We start from the raw sequence: 12,782 nt of genomic DNA on the forward strand, positions 1-12,782 counted from the left end.
TAATTTTCATCAAATTCTATTTTTTATTTTCATTCATAATTGTCTACCTTATCGATAAGTAAAGCATACAGAATTCTCATAAATTTCTCTTTTCTAATAAATTACCTCCCTTTTGAACTCTGTGTCTTACGATAATTTTCATCAAATTCTATTTTTTATTTTCTTTCATAATTGTCTACCTTATCGATAAGTAAAGCATACAGAATTCTCATAAATTTCTCTTTTCTAATAAATTACCTCCCTTTTGAACTCTGTCTTACGATAATTTTCATCAAATTCTATTTTTTATTTTCTTTCATAATTGTCTACCTTATCGATAAGTAAAGCATACAGAATTCTCATAAATTTCTCTTTTCTAATAAATTACCTCCCTTTTGAACTCTGTCTTACGATAATTTTCATCAAATTCTATTTTTTATTTTCATTCATAATTGTCTACCTTATCGATAAGTAAAGCATACAGAATTCTCATAAATTTCTCTTTTCTAATAAATTACCTCCCTTTTGAACTCTGTGTCTTACGATAATTTTCATCAAATTCTATTTTTTATTTTCTTTCATAATTGTCTACCTTATCGATAAGTAAAGCATACAGAATTCTCATAAATTTCTCTTTTCTAATAAATTACCTCCCTTTTGAACTCTGTCTTACGATAATTTTCATCAAATTCTATTTTTTATTTTCTTTCATAATTGTCTACCTTATCGATAAGTAAAGCATACAGAATTCTCATAAATTTCTCTTTTCTAATAAATTACCTCCCTTTTGAACTCTGTGTCTTACGATAATTTTCATCAAATTCTATTTTTTTATTTTCATTCATAATTGTCTACCTTATCGATAAGTAAAGCATACAGAATTCTCATAAATTTCTCTTTTCTAATAAATTACCTCCCTTTTGAACTCTGTGTCTTACGATAATTTTCATCAAATTCTATTTTTTTATTTTCATTCATAATTGTCTACCTTATCGATAAGTAAAGCATACAGAATTCTCATAAATTTCTCTTTTCTAATAAATTACCTCCCTTTTGAACTCTGTGTCTTATGATAATTTTCATCAAATTCTATTTTTTATTTTCTTTCATAATTGTCTACCTTATCGATAAGTAAAGCATACAGAATTCTCATAAATTTCTCTTTTCTAATAAATTACCTCCCTTTTGAACTCTGTGTTTTACGATAATTTTCATCAAATTCTATTTTTTTATTTTCATTCATAATTGTCTACCTTATCGATAAGTAAAGCATACAGAATTCTCATAAATTTCTCTTTTCTAATAAATTACCTCCCTTTTGAACTCTGTGTCTTATGATAATTTTCATCAAATTCTATTTTTTTATTTTCATTCATAATTGTCTACCTTATCGATAAGTAAAGCATACAGAATTCTCATAAATTTCTCTTTTCTAATAAATTACCTCCCTTTTGAACTCTGTGTCTTATGATAATTTTCATCAAATTCTATTTTTTATTTTCTTTCATAATTGTCTACCTTATCGATAAGTAAAGCATACAGAATTCTCATAAATTTCTCTTTTCTAATAAATTACCTCCCTTTTGAACTCTGTGTCTTATGATAATTTTCATCAAATTCTATTTTTTTATTTTCATTCATAATTGTCTACCTTATCGATAAGTAAAGCATACAGAATTCTCATAAATTTCTCTTTTCTAATAAATTACCTCCCTTTTGAACTCTGTGTCTTACGATATTTTTCATCAAATTCTATTTTTTATTTTCGTTCATAATTGTCTACCTTATCGATAAGTAAAGCATACAGAATTCTCATAAATTTCTCTTTTCTAATAAATTACCTCCCTTTTGAACTCTGTGTCTTATGATAATTTTCATCAAATTCTATTTTTTATTTTCTTTCATAATTGTCTACCTTATCGATAAGTAAAGCATACAGAATTCTCATAAATTTCTCTTTTCTAATAAATTACCTCCCTTTTGAACTCTGTGTCCTACGATAATTTTCATCAAATTCTATTTTTTATTTTCTTTCATAATTGTCTACCTTATCGATAAGTAAAGCATACAGAATTCTCATAAATTTCTCTTTTCTAATAAATTACCTCCCTTTTGAACTCTGTGTCCTACGATAATTTTCATCAAATTCTATTTTTTATTTTCTTTCATAATTGTCTACGTTATCGATAAGTAAAGCATACAGAATTCTCATAAATTTCTCTTTTCTAATAAATTACCTCCCTTTTGAACTCTGTGTCCTACGATAATTTTCATCAAATTCTATTTTTTATTTTCTTTCATAATTGTCTACCTTATCGATAAGTAAAGCATACAGAATTCTCATAAATTTCTCTTTTCTAATAAATTACCTCCCTTTTGAACTCTGTCTTACGATAATTTTCATCAAATTCTATTTTTTATTTTCATTCATAATTGTCTACCTTATCGATAAGTAAAGCATACAGAATTCTCATAAATTTCTCTTTTCTAATAAATTACCTCCCTTTTGAACTCTGTGTCTTACGATAATTTTCATCAAATTCTATTTTTTTATTTTCTTTCATAATTGTCTACCTTATCGATAAGTAAAGCATACAGAATTCTCATAAATTTCTCTTTTCTAATAAATTACCTCCCTTTTGAACTCTGTGTCTTACGATAATTTTCATCAAATTCTATTTTTTTATTTTCTTTCATAATTGTCTACCTTATCGATAAGTAAAGCATACAGAATTCTCATAAATTTCTCTTTTCTAATAAATTACCTCCCTTTTGAACTCTGTGTCTTACGATAATTTTCATCAAATTCTATTTTTTTATTTTCTTTCATAATTGTCTACCTTATCGATAAGTAAAGCATACAGAATTCTCATAAATTTCTCTTTTCTAATAAATTACCTCCCTTTTGAACTCTGTGTCTCACGATAATTTTCATCAAATTCTATTTTTTTATTGTCTTTCATAATTGTCTACCTTATCGATCAGTAAAGCATACAGAATTCTCATAAATTTCTTTTCTAATAAATTACCTCCCTTTTGAACTCTGTGTCTTACGATAATTTTCATCAAATTCTATTTTTTTATTGTCTTTCATAATTGTCTACCTTATCGATAAGTAAAGCATACAGAATTCTCATAAATTTCTCTTTTCTAATAAATTACCTCCCTTTTGAACTCTGTGTCTTACGATAATTTTCATCAAATTCTATTTTTTTATTTTCATTCATAATTGTCTACCTTATCGATAAGTAAAGCATACAGAATTCTCATAAATTTCTCTTTTCTAATAAATTACCTCCCTTTTGAACTCTGTGTCTTACGATAATTTTCATCAAATTCTATTTTTTTATTGTCTTTCATAATTGTCTACCTTATCGATAAGTAAAGCATACAGAATTCTCATAAATTTCTCTTTTCTAATAAATTACCTCTATTTTGAACTCTGTGTCTTACGATAATTTTCATCAAATTCTATTTTTTTATTTTCTTTCATAATTGTCTACCTTATCGATAAGTAAAGCATACAGAATTCTCATAAATTTCTCTTTTCTAATAAATTACCTCCCTTTTGAACTCTGTGTCTTACGATAATTTTCATCAAATTCTATTTTTTTATTTTCATTCATAATTGTCTACCTTATCGATAAGTAAAGCATACAGAATTCTCATAAATTTCTCTTTTCTAATAAATTACCTCCCTTTTGAACTCTGTGTCTTACGATAATTTTCATCAAATTCTATTTTTTTATTGTCTTTCATAATTGTCTACCTTATCGATAAGTAAAGCATACAGAATTCTCATAAATTTCTCTTTTCTAATAAATTACCTCTATTTTGAACTCTGTGTCTTACGATAATTTTCATCAAATTCTATTTTTTTATTGTCTTTCATAATTGTCTACCTTATCGATAAGTAAAGCATACAGAATTCTCATAAATTTCTCTTTTCTAATAAATTACCTCCCTTTTGAACTCTGTGTCTTACGATAATTTTCATCAAATTCTATTTTTTTATTTTCATTCATAATTGTCTACCTTATCGATAAGTAAAGCATACAGAATTCTCATAAATTTCTCTTTTCTAATAAATTACCTCCCTTTTGAACTCTGTGTCTTACGATAATTTTCATCAAATTCTATTTTTTTATTGTCTTTCATAATTGTCTACCTTATCGATAAGTAAAGCATACAGAATTCTCATAAATTTCTCTTTTCTAATAAATTACCTCTATTTTGAACTCTGTGTCTTACGATAATTTTCATCAAATTCTATTTTTTTATTTTCTTTCATAATTGTCTACCTTATCGATAAGTAAAGCATACAGAATTCTCATAAATTTCTCTTTTCTAATAAATTACCTCCCTTTTGAACTCTGTGTCTTACGATAATTTTCATCAAATTCTATTTTTTTATTTTCATTCATAATTGTCTACCTTATCGATAAGTAAAGCATACAGAATTCTCATAAATTTCTCTTTTCTAATAAATTACCTCCCTTTTGAACTGTGTGTCTTACGATAATTTTCATCAAATTTTATTTTTTATTTTATTTCATAATTGTCTACCTTATCGATAAGTAAAGCATACAGAATTCTCATAAATTTCTCTTTTCTAATAAATTACCTCCCTTTTGAACTCTGTGTCTTACGATAATTTTCATCAAATTCTATTTTTTTATTTTCTTTTATAATTGTCTACCTTATCGATAAGTAAAGCATACAGAATTCTCATAAATTTCTCTTTTCTAATAAATTACCTCCCTTTTGAACTCTGTGTCTTACGATATTTTTCATCAAATTCTATTTTTTATTTTCTTTAATAATTGTCTACCTTATCGATAAGTAAAGCATACAGAATTCTCATAAATTTCTCTTTTCTAATAAATTACCTCCCTTTTGAACTCTGTGTCTTATGATATTTTTCATCAAATTCTATTTTTTTATTTTCATTCATAATTGTCTACTTTATCGATAAGTAAAGCATACAGAATTCTCATAAATTTCTCTTTTCTAATAAATTACCTCCCTTTTGAACTCTGTGTCTTACGATAATTTTCATCAAATTCTATTTTTTTATTTTCATTCATAATTGTCTACCTTATCGATAAGTAAAGCATACAGAATTCTCATAAATTTCTCTTTTCTAATAAATTACCTCCCTTTTGAACTCTGTGTCTTACGATAATTTTCATCAAATTCTATTTTTTTATTTTCATTCATAATTGTCTACCTTATCGATAAGTAAAGCATACAGAATTCTCATAAATTTCTCTTTTCTAATAAATTACCTCCCTTTTGAACTCTGTGTCTTATGATAATTTTCATCAAATTCTATTTTTTATTTTCTTTCATAATTGTCTACCTTATCGATAAGTAAAGCATACAGAATTCTCATAAATTTCTCTTTTCTAATAAATTACCTCCCTTTTGAACTCTGTGTTTTACGATAATTTTCATCAAATTCTATTTTTTTATTTTCATTCATAATTGTCTACCTTATCGATAAGTAAAGCATACAGAATTCTCATAAATTTCTCTTTTCTAATAAATTACCTCCCTTTTGAACTCTGTGTCTTATGATAATTTTCATCAAATTCTATTTTTTTATTTTCATTCATAATTGTCTACCTTATCGATAAGTAAAGCATACAGAATTCTCATAAATTTCTCTTTTCTAATAAATTACCTCCCTTTTGAACTCTGTGTCTTATGATAATTTTCATCAAATTCTATTTTTTATTTTCTTTCATAATTGTCTACCTTATCGATAAGTAAAGCATACAGAATTCTCATAAATTTCTCTTTTCTAATAAATTACCTCCCTTTTGAACTCTGTGTCCTACGATAATTTTCATCAAATTCTATTTTTTATTTTCTTTCATAATTGTCTACCTTATCGATAAGTAAAGCATACAGAATTCTCATAAATTTCTCTTTTCTAATAAATTACCTCCCTTTTGAACTCTGTGTCCTACGATAATTTTCATCAAATTCTATTTTTTATTTTCTTTCATAATTGTCTACGTTATCGATAAGTAAAGCATACAGAATTCTCATAAATTTCTCTTTTCTAATAAATTACCTCCCTTTTGAACTCTGTGTCCTACGATAATTTTCATCAAATTCTATTTTTTATTTTCTTTCATAATTGTCTACCTTATCGATAAGTAAAGCATACAGAATTCTCATAAATTTCTCTTTTCTAATAAATTACCTCCCTTTTGAACTCTGTCTTACGATAATTTTCATCAAATTCTATTTTTTATTTTCATTCATAATTGTCTACCTTATCGATAAGTAAAGCATACAGAATTCTCATAAATTTCTCTTTTCTAATAAATTACCTCCCTTTTGAACTCTGTGTCTTACGATAATTTTCATCAAATTCTATTTTTTTATTTTCTTTCATAATTGTCTACCTTATCGATAAGTAAAGCATACAGAATTCTCATAAATTTCTCTTTTCTAATAAATTACCTCCCTTTTGAACTCTGTGTCTTACGATAATTTTCATCAAATTCTATTTTTTTATTTTCTTTCATAATTGTCTACCTTATCGATAAGTAAAGCATACAGAATTCTCATAAATTTCTCTTTTCTAATAAATTACCTCCCTTTTGAACTCTGTGTCTTACGATAATTTTCATCAAATTCTATTTTTTTATTTTCTTTCATAATTGTCTACCTTATCGATAAGTAAAGCATACAGAATTCTCATAAATTTCTCTTTTCTAATAAATTACCTCCCTTTTGAACTCTGTGTCTCACGATAATTTTCATCAAATTCTATTTTTTTATTGTCTTTCATAATTGTCTACCTTATCGATCAGTAAAGCATACAGAATTCTCATAAATTTCTTTTCTAATAAATTACCTCCCTTTTGAACTCTGTGTCTTACGATAATTTTCATCAAATTCTATTTTTTTATTGTCTTTCATAATTGTCTACCTTATCGATAAGTAAAGCATACAGAATTCTCATAAATTTCTCTTTTCTAATAAATTACCTCCCTTTTGAACTCTGTGTCTTACGATAATTTTCATCAAATTCTATTTTTTTATTTTCATTCATAATTGTCTACCTTATCGATAAGTAAAGCATACAGAATTCTCATAAATTTCTCTTTTCTAATAAATTACCTCCCTTTTGAACTCTGTGTCTTGCGATAATTTTCATCAAATTCTATTTTTTTATTGTCTTTCATAATTGTCTACCTTATCGATAAGTAAAGCATACAGAATTCTCATAAATTTCTCTTTTCTAATAAATTACCTCTATTTTGAACTCTGTGTCTTACGATAATTTTCATCAAATTCTATTTTTTTATTTTCTTTCATAATTGTCTACCTTATCGATAAGTAAAGCATACAGAATTCTCATAAATTTCTCTTTTCTAATAAATTACCTCCCTTTTGAACTCTGTGTCTTACGATAATTTTCATCAAATTCTATTTTTTTATTTTCATTCATAATTGTCTACCTTATCGATAAGTAAAGCATACAGAATTCTCATAAATTTCTCTTTTCTAATAAATTACCTCCCTTTTGAACTCTGTGTCTTACGATAATTTTCATCAAATTCTATTTTTTTATTGTCTTTCATAATTGTCTACCTTATCGATAAGTAAAGCATACAGAATTCTCATAAATTTCTCTTTTCTAATAAATTACCTCTATTTTGAACTCTGTGTCTTACGATAATTTTCATCAAATTCTATTTTTTTATTGTCTTTCATAATTGTCTACCTTATCGATAAGTAAAGCATACAGAATTCTCATAAATTTCTCTTTTCTAATAAATTACCTCCCTTTTGAACTCTGTGTCTTACGATAATTTTCATCAAATTCTATTTTTTTTTTTTATTCATAATTGTCTACCTTATCGATAAGTAAAGCATACAGAATTCTCATAAATTTCTCTTTTCTAATAAATTACCTCCCTTTTGAACTCTGTGTCTTACGATAATTTTCATCAAATTCTATTTTTTTATTGTCTTTCATAATTGTCTACCTTATCGATAAGTAAAGCATACAGAATTCTCATAAATTTCTCTTTTCTAATAAATTACCTCTATTTTGAACTCTGTGTCTTACGATAATTTTCATCAAATTCTATTTTTTTATTTTCTTTCATAATTGTCTACCTTATCGATAAGTAAAGCATACAGAATTCTCATAAATTTCTCTTTTCTAATAAATTACCTCCCTTTTGAACTCTGTGTCTTACGATAATTTTCATCAAATTCTATTTTTTTATTTTCATTCATAATTGTCTACCTTATCGATAAGTAAAGCATACAGAATTCTCATAAATTTCTCTTTTCTAATAAATTACCTCCCTTTTGAACTGTGTGTCTTACGATAATTTTCATCAAATTTTATTTTTTATTTTATTTCATAATTGTCTACCTTATCGATAAGTAAAGCATACAGAATTCTCATAAATTTCTCTTTTCTAATAAATTACCTCCCTTTTGAACTCTGTGTCTTACGATAATTTTCATCAAATTCTATTTTTTTATTTTCTTTTATAATTGTCTACCTTATCGATAAGTAAAGCATACAGAATTCTCATAAATTTCTCTTTTCTAATAAATTACCTCCCTTTTGAACTCTGTGTCTTACGATATTTTTCATCAAATTCTATTTTTTATTTTCTTTAATAATTGTCTACCTTATCGATAAGTAAAGCATACAGAATTCTCATAAATTTCTCTTTTCTAATAAATTACCTCCCTTTTGAACTCTGTGTCTTATGATATTTTTCATCAAATTCTATTTTTTTATTTTCATTCATAATTGTCTACTTTATCGATAAGTAAAGCATACAGAATTCTCATAAATTTCTCTTTTCTAATAAATTACCTCCCTTTTGAACTCTGTGTCTTACGATAATTTTCATCAAATTCTATTTTTTTATTTTCATTCATAATTGTCTACCTTATCGATAAGTAAAGCATACAGAATTCTCATAAATTTCTCTTTTCTAATAAATTACCTCCCTTTTGAACTCTGTGTCTTACGATAATTTTCATCAAATTCTATTTTTTTATTTTCATTCATAATTGTCTACCTTATCGATAAGTAAAGCATACAGAATTCTCATAAATTTCTCTTTTCTAATAAATTACCTCCCTTTTGAACTCTGTGTCTTATGATAATTTTCATCAAATTCTATTTTTTATTTTCTTTCATAATTGTCTACCTTATCGATAAGTAAAGCATACAGAATTCTCATAAATTTCTCTTTTCTAATAAATTACCTCCCTTTTGAACTCTGTGTTTTACGATAATTTTCATCAAATTCTATTTTTTTATTTTCATTCATAATTGTCTACCTTATCGATAAGTAAAGCATACAGAATTCTCATAAATTTCTCTTTTCTAATAAATTACCTCCCTTTTGAACTCTGTGTCTTATGATAATTTTCATCAAATTCTATTTTTTTATTTTCATTCATAATTGTCTACCTTATCGATAAGTAAAGCATACAGAATTCTCATAAATTTCTCTTTTCTAATAAATTACCTCCCTTTTGAACTCTGTGTCTTATGATAATTTTCATCAAATTCTATTTTTTATTTTCTTTCATAATTGTCTACCTTATCGATAAGTAAAGCATACAGAATTCTCATAAATTTCTCTTTTCTAATAAATTACCTCCCTTTTGAACTCTGTGTCTTATGATAATTTTCATCAAATTCTATTTTTTTATTTTCATTCATAATTGTCTACCTTATCGATAAGTAAAGCATACAGAATTCTCATAAATTTCTCTTTTCTAATAAATTACCTCCCTTTTGAACTCTGTGTCTTACGATATTTTTCATCAAATTCTATTTTTTATTTTCGTTCATAATTGTCTACCTTATCGATAAGTAAAGCATACAGAATTCTCATAAATTTCTCTTTTCTAATAAATTACCTCCCTTTTGAACTCTGTGTCTTATGATAATTTTCATCAAATTCTATTTTTTATTTTCTTTCATAATTGTCTACCTTATCGATAAGTAAAGCATACAGAATTCTCATAAATTTCTCTTTTCTAATAAATTACCTCCCTTTTGAACTCTGTGTCCTACGATAATTTTCATCAAATTCTATTTTTTATTTTCTTTCATAATTGTCTACCTTATCGATAAGTAAAGCATACAGAATTCTCATAAATTTCTCTTTTCTAATAAATTACCTCCCTTTTGAACTCTGTGTCCTACGATAATTTTCATCAAATTCTATTTTTTATTTTCTTTCATAATTGTCTACGTTATCGATAAGTAAAGCATACAGAATTCTCATAAATTTCTCTTTTCTAATAAATTACCTCCCTTTTGAACTCTGTGTCCTACGATAATTTTCATCAAATTCTATTTTTTATTTTCTTTCATAATTGTCTACCTTATCGATAAGTAAAGCATACAGAATTCTCATAAATTTCTCTTTTCTAATAAATTACCTCCCTTTTGAACTCTGTGTCTTACGATAATTTTCACCAAATTCTATTTTTTATTTTCTTTCATAATTGTCTACCTTATCGATAAGTAAAGCATACAGAATTCTCATACATTTCTCTTTTCTAATAAATTACCTCCCTTTTGAACTGTGTCTTACGATAATTTTCATCAAATTCTATTTTTTATTTTCTTTCATAATTGTCTACCTTATCGATAAGTAAAGCATACAGAATTCTCATAAATTTCTTTTCTAATAAATTACCTCCCTTTTGAACTCTGTGTCTTACGATAATTTTCATCAAATTCTATTTTCTTTCATAATTGTCTACCTTATCGATAAGTAAAGTATACAGAATTCTCATAAATTTCTCTTTTCTAATAAAAATTCTGAACGAGAACCTAATCTTCTGAAGTCATAAGATCTAAGGAACATCGTACATTCATTGTAACGTTCTCATATCATTTCTATCCAGTTAATGCATGTTCTTAATCTCACTGGTCAGTTTTCATTTCCATGCATCATTACACAGTGCCCACATGCCTTGGTCAAGAGATTACACATAGCACTAAGTATGGTTCTCAACAATATACCATAGTTTTACAAGAACTACATGTAGAAGGTCGGAAATTACATCGGCTAAAACACTGGGAGAATAACATTCAAGATATGTAGGTACAAGTCCTAAGTAATTGATAATTGTGATCTATAGAGAGGATTTAACCATTAAACTCTAGAAGACTATCATTTAGAATTGTTGGCGCTTCTACAGAATTGGGATGAGATTTTGTAGTCGATAAATGGAGTTTCTACTGATTTTTTTGTCAATTCTAATAAATTACAATGTTAGCTTCCAAATTATGCAGTCGAAATTACCTTATATTACTGAATTATTAAAAAAAAAAAAAACTTTAATTGTGTTAGCAGGTAAAAAATTGCCACCATCTTGTTTAAATCAAAACGGAAAATTACCTCCCTTTTGAACTCTCCTGTGTCTTACGATCGTTTTCAAATTCTATTTTTTATTTTCTTTAATAAATAATTTTCTACCTCATCGATTTTCGTAACTTTTGGATATAATCATCTTAAAAATACGAGGAATACATAGATACCATTGTTTTCATGTGAAATTCAGTTTTATGATTTTTTAAATTTTGTCCCAATAGTGTAGAAGCGCCGAATTATTTAATACTCCGCACTTAATTGTTGGGCCAAAGGTCTTAAGAGTTGAAAGTTCAATCCTTAGTTTGGGTGATACTAAAATACAATTACAAATTATTTAAAACTTCTAGCCGGTCGTGGATGACAGAGCGAGAGAAAGTTATTACTCCCAGGGAATGAAAAAAGGTTCTGCTTGAAATTCCGTACAAATACCCTAGTTTGACAAGATGCACATGTAGAAGATCGGAAATTACATTGGCCAAAACAACAGTAGTCCGAATAATACAAATTCTCAATCCCCATTTTAAAATTTCTGAAATATAAGTCAAGTATTATGGTTCATTCGTGCTGCTAAAAATGTAGCACATATAATTTTGTGCACTAAAATGTGATATAATTCATGAAAAAAAAAAAAACTGAAAGCTATTGAAAAATAATTAAAAGTTAAAGACGCTGTTACGAAAACTAAAAAAAAGTTCTTTCCAATCATCAGGGATTAATAAAATCCAACGAAAGGTGACTTACTTGGATAATTAACATGTTCGGAAGACTTGGATCTTTCAATAAGACGTGCAAAAGCATCTGGACCATCACGAATGTCAGGAGGACCGCCTATAAGATTTCAGAAAATGTAAAAAAAAAAAAAAATTGGAAAATTTAGAAAAATGTATGTTATACAATTTTTTATTAAATGATTGAAATCATTTTTTTTTTCCGAGACTTTCATTGATAAAACAACTTATAGAAAAAAACTTTATATTTTTTCCCCCTTCATTTTGTTAGTAGTATTAACCACCATTTTAAAAAAATAAAGCAAAACCTTGAAATAAAAAAAAAAAGAAAATGTATTTTTTTTCTAACAACCCTCAGTAACTACAAGCAATACAATACTAACTAACTGACGTCCACCATTAAAATAATGGAAAAAAATTATGGTTCACTTTTGTTTGCACTAATATTCATAAAATATTAGAAAATAATGTAACTTCATTTTTCATGTTATTTCTGATCTTCTTTGCATATCTTTGAAGCGTGTGGTGATACAATTTTCCCCACTTTTATGCAGTTCTTTGCTTTATTGTTGTATTCTGCAAAATCATTCAAGCTACATCGATTGGGCAGGTAATGTTGCATTGTGTGGTCCTCTTCACATCTGCAAATACTTGGGCCAGTTTTATGATCCCATCTGGT

At 26.3% G+C, this 12,782-nt stretch overlaps 1 protein-coding gene across 1 annotated transcript in view; it reads right to left on the bottom strand.

Moving 5' to 3' along the window:
• Positions 1 to 12,782, bottom strand: part of LOC145249028 (uncharacterized) — a 75,405-nt gene that overhangs the window by 41,858 nt on the left and 20,765 nt on the right. The window contains exon 7 of the mRNA XM_080110886.1: positions 12,117 to 12,203. Coding sequence (XP_079967012.1) covers positions 12,117 to 12,203 — 87 coding nt within the window. The remainder of the gene's footprint in view (positions 1 to 12,116; positions 12,204 to 12,782) is intronic.

This window comes from Euprymna scolopes, chromosome 27 (genome assembly GCF_053919585.1).
Source record: "Euprymna scolopes isolate OS-2025 chromosome 27, ASM5391958v1, whole genome shotgun sequence".
Classification (NCBI taxonomy): Eukaryota; Metazoa; Mollusca; class Cephalopoda; order Sepiida; family Sepiolidae; genus Euprymna; species Euprymna scolopes.